At 38.6% G+C, this 14,538-nt stretch overlaps 3 protein-coding genes across 3 annotated transcripts; 1 reads left to right on the top strand and 2 right to left on the bottom strand.

Moving 5' to 3' along the window:
- The first annotated feature begins 1,418 nt into the window (after positions 1-1,418).
- Positions 1,419-2,499, top strand: LOC110861922 (platelet endothelial aggregation receptor 1). Its single transcript, XM_022111058.2, has 2 exons — positions 1,419-1,983; positions 2,055-2,499. Exons 1-2 carry the CDS (start codon positions 1,463-1,465, stop codon positions 2,368-2,370), a joined length of 837 nt encoding a protein of 278 aa, XP_021966750.1. The 5' UTR covers positions 1,419-1,462; the 3' UTR covers positions 2,371-2,499.
- Positions 2,500-5,863: 3,364 nt separating this feature from the next.
- Positions 5,864-9,345, bottom strand: LOC110861894 (UDP-glucuronosyltransferase 2B14). Its single transcript, XM_022111028.2, has 5 exons — positions 9,003-9,345; positions 7,682-8,374; positions 6,913-7,367; positions 6,360-6,463; positions 5,864-6,293 (listed from the first exon to the last, which is right to left on the bottom strand). The coding sequence occupies exons 1-5, from the start codon at positions 9,183-9,185 to the stop codon at positions 6,100-6,102; spliced, it is 1,629 nt and encodes a 542-aa protein (XP_021966720.1). The 5' UTR covers positions 9,186-9,345; the 3' UTR covers positions 5,864-6,099.
- A 1,451-nt stretch (positions 9,346-10,796) lies between these two features.
- LOC118433315 lies at positions 10,797-14,038 on the bottom strand. The gene is made up of 6 exons (XM_035845117.1): positions 13,784-14,038; positions 13,113-13,352; positions 12,424-12,795; positions 12,120-12,357; positions 11,636-11,934; positions 10,797-11,111 (listed from the first exon to the last, which is right to left on the bottom strand). The coding sequence occupies exons 1-6, from the start codon at positions 13,956-13,958 to the stop codon at positions 10,945-10,947; spliced, it is 1,491 nt and encodes a 496-aa protein (XP_035701010.1). The 5' UTR covers positions 13,959-14,038; the 3' UTR covers positions 10,797-10,944.
- Between the last annotated feature and the right edge of the window lie 500 nt (positions 14,039-14,538).

Genomic DNA, 14,538 nt, shown 5'->3' with positions numbered 1-14,538 from the left:
CTGGCAAAATAGATAAATACATAAATGATTAGAAAGTAAGTTCGTAGTAGTCACATGAGCATGGAAATCAATTAAGCCTTCAATTAAAAGATATGGATTTTGCATAGGTCGTCGTGATGTACTTTGTACACACGTACATACGTACATACGTTCGTACATTATCTGAGAACACCTGCAAGTTCATATCGATTTAATTAGAGCTCTCAAGTGGAACTTGGTTTAGCCCGATGTGCATTGTACATAGAAAAAGATCACACTTATTTAACCGCGCAAATTATTTGTGAAGAAACAGAATTAAGTACAATTCACTCAAGGTTACAAGTGGTATATATCACTGAGTGAGATATAATGATTTATATCAATCATACCAGTTGGGGCTGAGTGAGAACTATGAGAAGTAATGAGACAAACTTGTAATTCATGACCCCATCCGCTAGGTGGCGCTAGTGCATGTCTCATAAATCTCACTAAATTGCATATTTCTAATGTCTCACTATTTGTCATTATAGATATCTCAGTTAGATTAGATTTCTGCAACCCTGATGTTAAATCTCATTTTAGTTTAGCATAGAGTAAGAATTTGAGCTTCGTTTCAGAATGAGAGTGCAAAGAGTCTTGGTGTGAGCGTGAGAGAGAGAAGGCATGGCCGTGTGTAATTATTTTAATCTCTTCTCAATTTTAATAAATAGTCTAATTAATTTTCGTGATTAGTGGTCACTATTAAATGATAAGTCAGCCGATTCATGTTATATATTTGTTGGTGGAATTGGGACAATAAAATCAGTTTAAAGTGAGCTAGTCATCGAGTCTTGTGTCACTTCATATAACGACAGGATAAGCCATTTTTTCCGAGACGGGTCCCAACGGGTAGTTGGATAAACAGCGGTCTCAACACCTGAAATCACTATTCAATGTGGCTACATAACTTGGACAGAATAAAATAATGTCTTCGCACCCTATAAATATGTATCTATGCAATTTAAATCGTTGTTAAAAAACATTTATCTATATCTCATCAAGCAATTCTAGAAGAGATAATTATTCCTTTCCCAACCCTTCTCCGTCGTTACGACTGCAGAACCTATTAAATAATTTAATGAATTACTGGCTTTATTTTCCTGAAATCTGTTTATCCGTTTTTTAATCCGAAAGTTCGAATTTTTTCTTACTTCACTTGTATAAAAATGTATATTACAAATTTAATTCCTAATACTTTTTTCACCATTTATTAACCTCCTAGTCGTTAAATAGTCCATCCCCGATTTTTGAAGCATGTAACGCTCTTGCCTGTTAACAACCATTTTGTCCTATTTACATGCTTGCCAATAGAAAGCTAATCCTACAGAATGTTCGGCACGTCGGGTCACCTAAGTCAATACGGACTACATAAAACGCCACCCTCAGTCCAATTCTGGGCAGTTATTTTCCAGCCGGACCACCACCACCACTGGTAACGAGTAAAATGACCACAACCAAACATTTCGTTCTGCTTCTCTCCATCGCTTCCCTTCACCAAGAATGTGCCGCTGGTTGGGACACTTGCAACGCCACGGTTCCCTGCCCCTTAAGTAATGGGATCCAAAAGAATTGCGAGTACCAAATGGGCATTGGTGGCGGATGTGCCTGCAACACGTGTCTATGTCCTCGTCACGCACCGGAAATTCTCCCCCTGGGCTGCATCCTACTTCCTATGAAGGTCGGGCAAAGCTGTCTCCACCAGTCGTCCCTCGACCCGCGAAATTACACGCTTTCCTGCAGTTTAATTCCAGGCAATCCAGAGTGCCACCCAATCTCGAAGACTTGTCGGTGTAAAACCGACCTTTATCCGAGTGACGATTTGACAGCATGCATTCCAAAACCGGTCGCGCTTGGAGAATCCTGCTCGACCGAGGCGAAATGTGAGGACAACATTTTCCGCGGAATTTGCAACGAGGAAGGTCGTTGTGCATGTGAGACAGGTTTCTTCCCGCATGTGGATGGGAGGTAAATTTGTTGAGATTTTGTGGGTATTTTTGAAAAAAAGTGGGTAAAATCAAGGTTTCTACGGTTTTCAGATCATGCATCGAAGCGCCGAAAATTGTAGGGGAAATGTGCGCCGAAGCAAATCCGTGTGACAATATTCCATTTGCGGAATGTGTTCTTGATGGGCAAGGTGAGATATTGACGTGTCAGTGTCCCCCACTGTACAAAATTCCACACATTGGTGAAGCAAATAGATGTCTAGCGTCACAGATTGGCCTCCCGTGCTTGCGTGAAAGTTCGAACTGTGATCTTCTCCGAGGAGCGCGGTGTTATGGGAGTGAGGCCAAGTCAGTCTGCCTTTGCCCCAATGGTTTCCCCAATGAGGAGTTGACCACATGTGGGAGATAATTCTATATCCTTATGTGTACTTTTTTTCTTTTTTCAAATCTTTTCCATGGTTCGAAAATCAAAATCGGTATTTAATATTATTTAGAATAAATTCGATTAAAGTAAAAATTATTTCCATGCAGAAAGTAAGATCTATAAGCTTTGTTGCTTTTTTAAACATCCAAACAACAATTAAGCCTTACCCTCACGCTCGGAGAGAAGTTGGAGTTGGGGCAGTCTTCCCAGTTTCATCCTTCTCTCTCGCTTTGCGTAATGCATTGAATCGCCTATCTCGAAACTTCGCATTGACCCTGTGGGGGGGGGAGGAGTCGACCTCAGGGAAATGCATCCACCGGTGTTCGGAATTTGGTTTTCTGCGTCTGATGGTATTTTTTTCAAATTTTTTGGACTGGCGCAAGGTACTCTTATGCCCCTTACCATCAAGTTGTGTAACCTTATGTAGACTTTCGAAGTGCTATCTTGCTAATCGATATCACCTCGAAAGTCTCGCAAAATTTATTTTGTGAGGTGATACGAATTCCGGCAAGAAATAACTTTGTTAAGCCTAACAAGTTTGCTAAATGATTGCGATGATGTCGTGAGTACGCTCTTTGTGTGTCCAACATGATTCTTGGATTTCTGTAATATCCACATTCTAGCTCGAATTATTAGCTTGAGAAGTCGACATTTTTACCATATGCATATTGGACAAAGATATTGGAAACAAGTTCAAAGATATGCTACATCGGTCACCTAGTTGACCTGTGGGGGCCGTATTGGGTTGGTGTGTAAAGCAAAGTGTAACCATAGAGAAGGTGACCCATCAATTAAAAAAAATATTACTTCCATCTGAAATTTGGTATGGAGGTTGAAAATGAAGTCTGTACTGTAGAAATGTAACTTGAAATTTGTAAAGCTTATAAAATTGTTGCAAACTCAAGAAAAAGTAGAAAAATTCCAGTTATTTTAACAATATACATGTTACCCGGTACCCGGCCGGGTAGCCGGGTACCCGGCAAAAATTTTAGGCCGAGTACCGGGTAGCCGGGTACCGGGTAGTAGCACTACCCGGGGCAACCCTATTCATTTCAAAAACCTTGGATTTAAAAAATTAATGTTTTTTTTTAATTTTCAATAATTTAGAATGATATGCACAACATTAAAATATCAAATGTTTAAAACCTTTCAAAATTATTTTTTTTACAATTTCAGCGAATTAATTCTTAGAAAAAATTTTGCTTGATTTTTGAACTATGGTTAAAATTGGCAAAGTCAGGACTTTTTTGGTCGTCCAACATTTTGAAAGCTTAATTTTCATGCATGCAATTTTCATGCATGGTGGGACAAAATAGGTTATGTAACCTATTTATTTTGTCCCACCATTTTCGATCCATCTCAAAACAAACCGAACTGAGGAACATGGTCTTCCTGCCCAAAATTAGGTCAAGGTCACAATTCCACCCCCCAGGCTTGATGTATCCCCCTGTGTCATCCCGACCACTTGAACTCTATTTCTAATTGTCCAAGCGACCAGCTCCTCTTCCAATCTTCCATATATCCCCGTGGACACATAATATCTTGTAAGATTTGAGATGCCTCCATTCTAAAACACAAGCCCTACCAGGGTCCGCTTGAGAACTCCTTTGTGCAATTTTTTTTAAATAATTCTTTTCCAAAAATGCCACCTCCATCTCAATTTGCTCACGCTTAGTGATAAGCACACTTTTCCCGCAAGTCCCTAACTCTGTCCCGACAAAATCTTGGAGTTGTTGCACCGTGTAGACGGTCCCATTCGTATAGTCGACACCGTTCGGTTCATGGGCATGCCGAGGGTTCAAAAGCCTCAGGATTTTTTCTTCATTAACATGATTCGAGTTCTCCTCCACACTCTCAATAATTTTTTAACAAAAGTGTTACCGGCGGAGATACTATGCAACTCTACCGCGTGGTAACAATATACATAGTCAGAAACACTCAAGTGTCAACAGCTGATTTCACCAAAAGTACCCGTCAGAATTAAAAACGGATACGTACATTAGAAAGCCCATGCGATTTCGATTCCGAATCACTTTTCCATTCCAAATTATTCGAAAAAACGGCCCAAATAGAAAACTTTGAAATGAGGATGTCGGCGATTTTTTGCTCACTTCGAGAATGAGCAAAAATTCTTCAATTGAAAAATCTTTAAAATATCTCAAACTCAAGTCTGACGTAGCCAAGTGCATACTTAAAATGTGAGTAGAACCTTGGGCTACAACAAAACGTAAACCACACCCACCTAAAAAATCTTACATTGCCCCCAAAGCTTTCAAAGCCAGAACCTGGCAAATGAACGATATATTTGTTAAAAGTGACCCCAGAGACCAGAGGGTCAAAATAAAAAATCATTATGCAGCGCATAAATAACCTTGTGGTCAGGGTTTCGAAATGCGGTAACCATCATACGCTTACTACTTCTCAAAATTGAGAAAGATTAAAAACCCCCAAAGTTTTTTTGCGAGGTACGCGAAATTTGTTTTCTTCCGAAGAGAGTTTTCCACTTGAGATCTTTCTTAGTTTTAACGTATATTATAACCCCCAATCAAGTTTTCTATACGCTCCATATATGTGAGTTGTCTATCAAAAAATAAAATCTTCACAAATGTCATCCCTGGATTTGCATGGAGCAAGTTAGTACAAAAAGGGGAAAAATTCCCCTTTTCTACAGAAATCATTAACCAAGGCCAACCATGACGCGGAAGTTGGCGTCTTTTATGGTGTAGAATCCGGGATACATGTACTACTCAAAAATAATGGTAGGACCTTTTAAGCGGTAGTTGTTCCAAAATACGATGCAAAAGTTGTCAAAAAGCGTTTTTTTCTCATTTTTGTGACTTTCACACACCGCATGGATATGACCACAACAAACAGACCACACCCCTTTCAGCAACGACAAAGGGCTTAAATTAAAGATAATCGCATGGTCTAAATCCCCCGAAATAATAAAGCTTTAGAAAAAATGATTACTCATATTCCCGAGCATTTTTTTCATGAAAACAAGTGCGTACTTTTGGCAGGGTCTGTTTGGCTCTTTTTTAGTTGGCCATTTTCACATAAGATATTAATTTTGATGATTGAGCATTGTTTCTGGATTAGAATTTCATTGGCTTTCCAGTGCAGGGAACCAGAAATTGATAAATGGAAAATTAGAATATTTATAGCGTATTGCATCATTGACACTTGAGTGTTTCCGACTATGTAGTAACAAATTGTCTTCTGAGGGTAAGAAATTGCCTCCGATATCGGTAATATTTTTATTATTTGAGCGTTGACATTGGGGGTCGGGCAGAATTTAGCCTCTGTATATATGCTACCCTTCGGTGATAAATTATTACCCGAGCGGTAGAATTGCATAGTACCTCCGCCGGTAACAATATCGTCAAAAAATTATTGAGAGTGCATTGTCCTCATTACGGCATGAAACAATTAATCAGATCAACGGTTGATCAGAAACATTATGAACTACATACATACATCAATTTGGCATGTTTTTATTTTGTAAAAATTATTTCGTAGGTTCATCCTCTCTTTAGAAATGCTATTGAAATTGTATACAGACAGTCCATAGAAATTAATTAAAATATGTACAATTATGGTATTGTAGTGATTTTCTAAATCTGCGAAATCAAACTCTCACACGTCTGACATCCGACATTCTCAAGTGTGATAAGCAAATGAGTTGAGATACTATTTTAATAAGACGTTCTACAATTACGTGCTTTTATATTTGTACATTTTTGGACATCTTTGTGTCCAATATGTGACGAAACTGATACTATGTTTAGCAATGACAAAAAGCAGGAAAAACAAGGCGAATATAATGACCGCATACGCGGCTATCACATCGAGTGAGTGGTATTGAATTAGCGACAGATTTCGTGCCGCTGACCGAAGGTGAGGAGCGCCTGAAATAGTGCAGAACTATAAAGTTATTATCATTAAGTTAGGCCTTATTTTAATGGGTTTCTTACCATTATGCCGCATGACATACTCCACCCAGAAAAGCGCCCTGTCCAGCGGATTATCGATCTGGTCACGGAAAATGGTGGATAAGCGTTTCACATTGTCACGATACCTATGGAGAGAAAATCGTTAAAGGATTATCCAGATCGAAGAATTGTGAAAGTGCTTAAAATGAAATGATCATTTATCAAACATTGTCGCAATAATTTTTGTCTCGAAAGGGAGCAAATATGGCAAATTAGTGGAAGAGAAGAATGGTAAATTGTAAATATTTTCAGAAAATATTTTCGCAATACCCTGGACTTTTGGATTAGAAGAAAGTTTAGGTAGGGTTTATAATGCATGTGGAAAATTCTATGCAACCTGATTATCCGGCCGCGTCTTATTTATTTATGGCATGAATCCGATCCGAACAGTCAGGTCCGACAGTATCTGATCTCTCCGGATCGGATCAATGTTTCAGTAAACGGCCAAATAAAAATATGCTCCGATCCGACCCGAAATTTCCGGATCGGATCTAATAACTCTCATGCTGAATCATAAACCGTGCGACTTGCATACTTTGAATTATTGATGACTTCATTTATCGCCTCGATAAGCCTTTCTTCCGTTACGTCCTTCCACTCTAGTCGGACGAGGAAACCCTGCCTCTCGGCGGTCAACGCGTTGAGGGGTTGGTCTCCAAAGAAGGGAATTCCGATAAGCGGCACCCCGTGGAAGATGGCCTCCTCAATCCCTCCCGCGCCACAATGCGTGATAAAAAGACGAATTTTCGGATGTCCGAGGAGGTCCTGTTGGGGAATCCATTTGCTGAGATAAACGTTTTTCGGCACGTTTTCTATATCGTCGGATTCATACTTCCAAATCACTTTTTGCTTCAAACGGGAAAATACGTTGAGCAACATGGCTTTCTTTTGAACAGACATCGCGCTTGAGAGCAGATTTGTCCCGAGTGAAAAGAGGATGAAACCATCGTCGTCGGTACGGTTTCCGGAGGAGAGGAAGTTTTCAATTTCCTGAAAAAAGTGGACAATTAAGCCATCCTGCCAAGATTAAATTGCTATGTAGGGCATTAAAAATAAGCCTTCCGATTTTGTAGAACCGGTTACATAACAACCGATTTTCGATTTAACGGAAAATGCAAACAATCGAAGATACGATTTTTGCAAAGTTCTAAAAATCGGAATAATCCAATACTAGATTTTCAAATGTTGCTAAAATCGAAATAATCGAAAAATGGCTTTTCCACAAATAATTCAAACTGGCATACCCGAAAACCGATTAGTATCAAAATTGTTTTTCAGAATTTTCCGATTTAAGATGCCCTAACCTTCGGCAATCGTTTCGCCTTTCGCGAATGCATTCCCCCAACTTCCACCACATTTGGGAGGTTCGGTCTCGGTGGACTCGTGGAAAAGTGGCCGTTTGACAAAACCAGGGCCGTCTTGCTTAGCACTTCCGCCACGGAGGGGGCATCCCGCCCAAGCTTATCCTTGTACACGGCCTCCATCGCGGGAAGGTAGTAAAACCTGCGAACCGCTTCGTGTAGATGATTCGCCCCAAAATTCACCAACCTTTGCGAGAAGGTCATCTTATCGTTGAAATCGAGGTAGGGATTCGACACGAATGAGCTGGGGTGGTTTCCCCCGACATAATTCAAAATTCTGTAATCCGCATTAAGCACGGAGAAGACGATGAGTGGGGGCGCGGTCGATTTTGTCCCATTTTTAGTCAAAATTTTGTCCACGAAGCCAAGGGCACACTCATTGTAGACGTATTGAAGAAGGACGAGGTCAAAGTCTTGCTCATACAAGGCCTCGATTTCGGGGCGGTCATACATTTCCCGGCAACGTTTCGGAACACTTCGCGCCAATATGGAGACCAAGTTGATGGCCTCGTTCCGCTCCAGCATGGCGAAGGGGTCGACAGGATTTTCCTTAAGGATCGCGTCCCCATCGAGGCTAAAAATTTGGTGGATGTTGGCCTCCTTCGTGAGCCCTTGGGATGGGGAGATTAAGGTGACCTGAGAAATGTTCAAGACAAAAATTATTTTCGCAACGATGTACCCTTATGTCAATTCGCTTCGCTTGCGTAAATTCACAATTCCAATTTTGTACACTCTGTGTAAATAAAAACGTGCAAATCATATAGTTTGCTAGTTATTTATTTTGGATAGCTTATACACATATCGTAAAGACTCTATTTATAGCCGGGTCTAAAGACGGCACAAATCCGAATACAATTTCAAACCGGGTATAATTAGAGACCCGGGTAAATTATTATTTGGTTATGCATAACTTGAAGCATCTAAAAACGGACACTAAAGTAATGCCATAATTAGGGACAAGCTTATTAAATTTTTCAAACTTGGGCTCAAGACCCGGCTATAAATAGACTCTTTACGGTACATGCAATTAGAGGAGAACGTGAAATTTGACGAGGCTTAAACCCTCTAAGAAAATCCGAGCGATAAGTATGTTTGTACTAATTTCTGACAAATTGAATATTTCTATTTGAATAAAAAGTGGTAAAAATAAAAGAAAAGTTTCTATAGCGGATGGGAAGGTTTTTTGGGGGTGGTCAGAATCTGACCGTCAGATACTATGTATACGTACACCTTGTATGCATAAAGATGCATAATAAAACCTTACATTATCACCCCTTCTCGCCAATTCCTCCAGGAGGGGGAGATACGTAATTACGTGACTTTTGCCTCCGACAAACTCGACAGACAAGATGTTCCTGCCCTCAACTTTTCCAAATGGTAGCGTCCATCCGAGAAGAAGAAGGAACAATAGCAGCGCCACAGTTACACCATTTCTAAAACTTTGCATCCTGATTACTTTATACCCAGGGATTGATTAGTTGTCTGATGAGATGACTGACTCCATGTGGGACCCGGTGTGTAGATATATATATTAGAATTTTATCATGGTTTGTGCGATTTTGAGAAGGTGAATACCAGTTAATCAAGTATTAAAATTGATCTGATTGAATCAATCATCTCCATACAGGGAAAGTGATCGCATTATGTATGGGCTAATAAACCTTAGCAAACGCACATGTACAAGTAGCTTCAGTCTCGATCCGTTCCCCCATTCTCCTGCTGAGGGACGATTTGACAGACAGACAGAGTCTTCACAATAAGTAGCTGAAGCTACCCACTTACATACATACTAATTCAATACGCGGAAAGTGATCGCAAAACGTGTGTACATACTTGGATATCAATCTATTAATCTTGTAATGGCAGTACTTTCAATGATGGGTACAGGAAAAGTTGTTAGACTTGGAGTACATAAGTACATCCCATAATCCCATGTCGCTAATGAATTAATATGCAAATATGTGTAGAGGAAAAGTACTGACAATACATATACAAGGCCTCAAGAAATTGGTACGTATATTGCATATGCACATAGGTTTATCCACATGTAAAATTCCATCTCCAAGCACAGTCAGAATAATTACATGCATCTTCTAACTGCACGTGCAGAGCAAAATATTTTTCCCATTGATTAATCATATTTAAATTTCAACTCTGTTTTTTAAACGCCCTTGATACTGACATGTGCATGTATGTACGTAGCTCTGATCTAAATAAATAAGCATGTACGCATGTATGTAACTAAAAAACGAAAATAATTTTTTTCAAAAGTTCTGGCACAAAATTGGCTGCAATAGTTGACAATTTATTTAACTTTGTGCATGAAAGAAAAAACTGCTGAAAAACTTGATTTATTTATTTAAATTGCCAAATTATTAGTATGTATGTAATTGTACTTGCATCTAATCTCGTAATCTTGCATCGCATTATAAACTTGTTTTCGTCTAATAAAGGTGATTGACAATTAGGACCAAAACGCATTACTAGTTTAGAATTAGAATACAAACTTCCCAAGTTACAAAACAAACGTAAGAAAAACACGTGGCACGTTATAAAAAATGATGAAACAGAGTATGCCAAGGGTAATAAACCGTTACAACGCATGTAACCAAGGGGTGAAAGTAGTGCGTCATACGTCAAAGTGAATATCAAATTTTTCGAAAATTTGTTAAGACTGATACTTCTAACGTGTTTTCGACGTTTGTGTCTTATTTGTGTCAAATTTAACAGTCGATAACCCTTTTTGTGACCTTTATATGACCTCTGAGGTCAAAATGGAGGTCACCATTGAATTCGGGGTTAAATTTCAGTTCAAATTGACATAGATATGACCTATAATCTTTACATGACCTCTGAGGTCAAAATGGAGGTCACCATTGAATTCGACGTTGAAAAATAGTTAAAAATGATGTGTCACCTGTCAAAACTGACACGTGACACTTTTTCGTCACTGTGACGACGTCTTCGTCACAGGTGACGATGTCACAGTGTCCATCTTCGAACTCGTCCTGTCCCTTGACGTTAGGAGTTTACGTTCAAAATTTCAAGTCTCTATGTCTTTCCGTTCAAAAGTTATCGGAGCTACGGACGGACAGACAGGCAGACAGACAGACAGACAGACGGACGGACATAACGATCTTATAAAGGGCTTTCAGCCCTTAATAAATATGTATGTAAAGTAGCAAAACTAGATAATTATGTGTACATCAAACTTCAAAAGTATTCGCCATTCCGGAAAGCTTTTCCCATTCGGAGAAACAATCAGCGAGAAATTTCGATGCTTCTGCTGTGCTCGAAAAATATTCTTCAAATCCGCTCACTCCGAGATGTCCGGTCCCGTTGTAGGTGTGAAAACGAGTATCGTACGCGAGACCTATTAACAAATTTTTACTTTGTTTAAACCAGAGTTAACTCGGTTGTCCCATTTTTGGATAAAGTATCCATCCGAACCGCATCCTATTCGGTGTGGAAATTTATGTATAATTTCCCCAAAAAATTCAAGTTTGGTTTGGATGTATAATTCATCCACAAAACCGGATACCCGCCTCAATTCCGTTTTAAACGGATTTGGTCAAACTCCGAAAGTCGAAGCTGACTACATTCAAATAAAGGAACGTCCATATATTACGCCACAAAACGCTTATTTTTAGACCACCCGCTCACCCCTTACCTATCCTACACATTTTAAGTTTAACACGTGTAAGATAGGCGACCCAAAATCACTCACCCTACTATTTGATCACGTAATATCTGGAAGTTCCCCATACCGAATTTTTTTACTACAAAATCTTACTCCGCTGCTAAAATCTTCTGCCCCTCATAACTTACTCAACGATACGAAAAATGCTAAGAACATGAAGAAATCATGAATACCCTCAGTACATAAAAAACATTTACCCCGATTTTGAGTTCGAGCCATGTTAACCCCGATAAACGGGATGGAAACTTGATCCCCGTACAAATAATATTTTTGTGACGGTCCACAAATATTATTCACCATTATGGGCGTCTGAATGGGTGGATTTTTCCAGAGTTGTCGAACTATTGGGAGTGGTAGGGCGTATATCATTTTGTAAATGAATGCGGCAAATATTGAGACACGTGTCGAGCGAAATTTCCGAATTCGGGCGGAAATCAGTTTCAATCTTTTGATCGAGTCGGGTTCTCCGATTGGAAGAAGGATTGATCCCGCAGTGCTGTCAATAAAGTGAATAAGTTAATGATTCAGAGGGAATTAGAGGATCTTAAATTATATTCAATGCATGGGAGGATTTCGGAAATTCCGTTACGAACTGTTATGGAGAGGGTTTGAGCTAAGCGTTACAAACAACTTTTTTTGCCGCCCATCCATGCTTTTTGAGAGATTTACGAAACGACTTACAAATGATTCCTTAATTTCATCGGATGACTCGGAAGTGGTTGAATGAATCCCGCTTTAATTTCGTCATCAACCTTAAGCCCTCGTTCGAGATAAGTTTGTCTTATCGCGAATGCCACCCCGGCGAGGAGAAGGGATAAGTGATCTATGCCATACGCGTCTTTAATCCTTTTAAACACAGACATCGGCATGGACTCCATTGTTTTGGTGAATATTTCAGGAATTTCATGTAACCTTTTGTCTAAATTTAGAAATTTTTGTTTATGAAATTTTTTGCATGGGTTGTAAATATTTGTATGTAACGTACTTGGTGGCGGGACGCGGTTCACGTGACTGGAAATATTTTTTACGAAGGAAACGAATAAATATGGAATTTTTAACAGAAGCCAAATTTGTGATGAAATGTTATCAAATTCTTGTGGCACAGATTTGTTAGCGGGAACGTCCGTTTCGAACAGATTGGAGGACATTTTTAATACCGAGATCCCATCACAAAGAACGTGGCTGCATCTAAAAATCAGCAGCGTTTGTCCACGTGCTCTCTCCGTGGTGACATTTTCCATAATTAAGATTTCCCAGAGTGGTTTCTCCTTGACCCAGATTCGTTCATGGGTCACGTGGTTGATTAGTTTATTAAAATCTTCTGGATTTGCTGAGCTATCCTTGGAAAAATCAGGTTCTAAAATTTGAAAATTTTGAACAATTCAAAAAGTTGAAAATAATTATGTTTGTATGGGTTAAATTTATACGATACATACATTCTTAGAAATGTGGTATTAAAATAATACCAAGCAGTATTCATGTATAACTCGGCAAAAGTGGTAATACCCTAATAGCTTCGTATTTTTATGATATCGGTAACAGATTTCAACGGACCTGTGTAATCTTAATACCAGGTAGTAGCAACTTTAATACCGAGAAATGAATATCTTCCTGATCAAGACAATACCAAATTTCTAACAGTGTTTCATTATCATTACATATGTATTTACAAACCTCTCAAAAACTTTATGTGATCGTTCACATCGAAATTGTCGCATTTTTCCCAAAAGTAATATCCCCACCATTCCACAAGTTTACACTGCAGTTCAGGGTAGAGAAGTTGAGACTCGTACTTTTTATGCAACACTTTTGTTTCAAAGTCACCCTTGAATCGGGACAAGTCAATTTTCTCCCGGTCAATTTCCACGATGGCGACGATTGTTATAGCATTCCGAGTGAAGGTTAGTGTCTGATCTGGTGGGTACATAAATTTATTCCAAAATTAATGAGAGACTTCAGTTTGTAACTAAAATTGTAACTAACGCATGTTAAACTTGTAAGTTTACGTATGTAAATAATTTTGACGTGAGTTGAGTTTGTAAAGATTTTCGTAAACATTTTTTGCAAAAAAATACCTAGCCGTAACCTAATTTCAACTGAAAATGCAAATATTAAACACGCGAAGTACATATTTGGTGAAATTTTGTTTACTAACAAAAAATGCTTTAAGTTTCATAAAAGTTAATTTTCCTTGAAAATGTGCGTAAAAGTTTGTAAGCTTATATAATTGTTAGAAATCTAATCCATTTACGAAGGTTATGTACCTATGTACGTTGTTACATACGTACGTTGACGTGAGCTCTCTCAATATTTATTGCAGAAATTAAATATACGTACATAATTACCTAGTAAAGTACTTCCTCCCGTCACAATTTTGACGAGCGTCCCCCTCTTAAATATTTTTGCTACAAGTGTAACAAATTTTCTTAAAAGAGAGAAACATAATAGCACCGGGGAACACAATGGGAGTATAATTAAGAAGATGATTAAGGTTGAAATTAATATCCGCAAGTTAAACATTTCGGAAAATGTGTCTATATAAAATATGTGTATCTTTGACAAGAAATGTTATACATACGTTCTAGATTATACGTTCTGCACGAATTACATATGTATGCATTATTTTGGGAGGACCAAATTCTCGAAAAAGATTTACATTTTCCTCAACCTGCCTTGCCAAACGTTAGCATGCATTGACATTGCTGACCATGTGCATCATCATGCTTGGATGCATACCTAATCCTAAGTACATATGCAAATATGTAAACAATTATGTATGTATTTTGGAAGTGTGGTTTAAGAGTATTGTTCATTAATGCACGCGGTGGTGTGCTAATAAATGGTAATCATACGTACGTACATAAGTACATTCGCATATGTATGCATGCATGTAAATGTATGATCTTAAATTTACTTTAGCTACATATTTACATAGATATATACATATGTACATGAAACCGGTCAAGAGATGTGACTATATGTAACGATAAAAATTGTCACATCGGGGGTACTCATTACGTACAGTTCGAATGTTCATATCCCAACATAATTTTGTGAAAAAAAATTGTGAAACAAATACTAGCCTTGGAGATGCGGTCAT

The sequence above is a fragment of the Folsomia candida genome, unplaced genomic scaffold, assembly GCF_002217175.1.
Source record: "Folsomia candida strain VU population unplaced genomic scaffold, ASM221717v1 Fcan01_Sc047, whole genome shotgun sequence".
NCBI classification, from domain to species: domain Eukaryota; kingdom Metazoa; phylum Arthropoda; class Collembola; order Entomobryomorpha; family Isotomidae; genus Folsomia; species Folsomia candida.
This window is presented reverse-complemented; position numbering and strand designations above follow the sequence as displayed.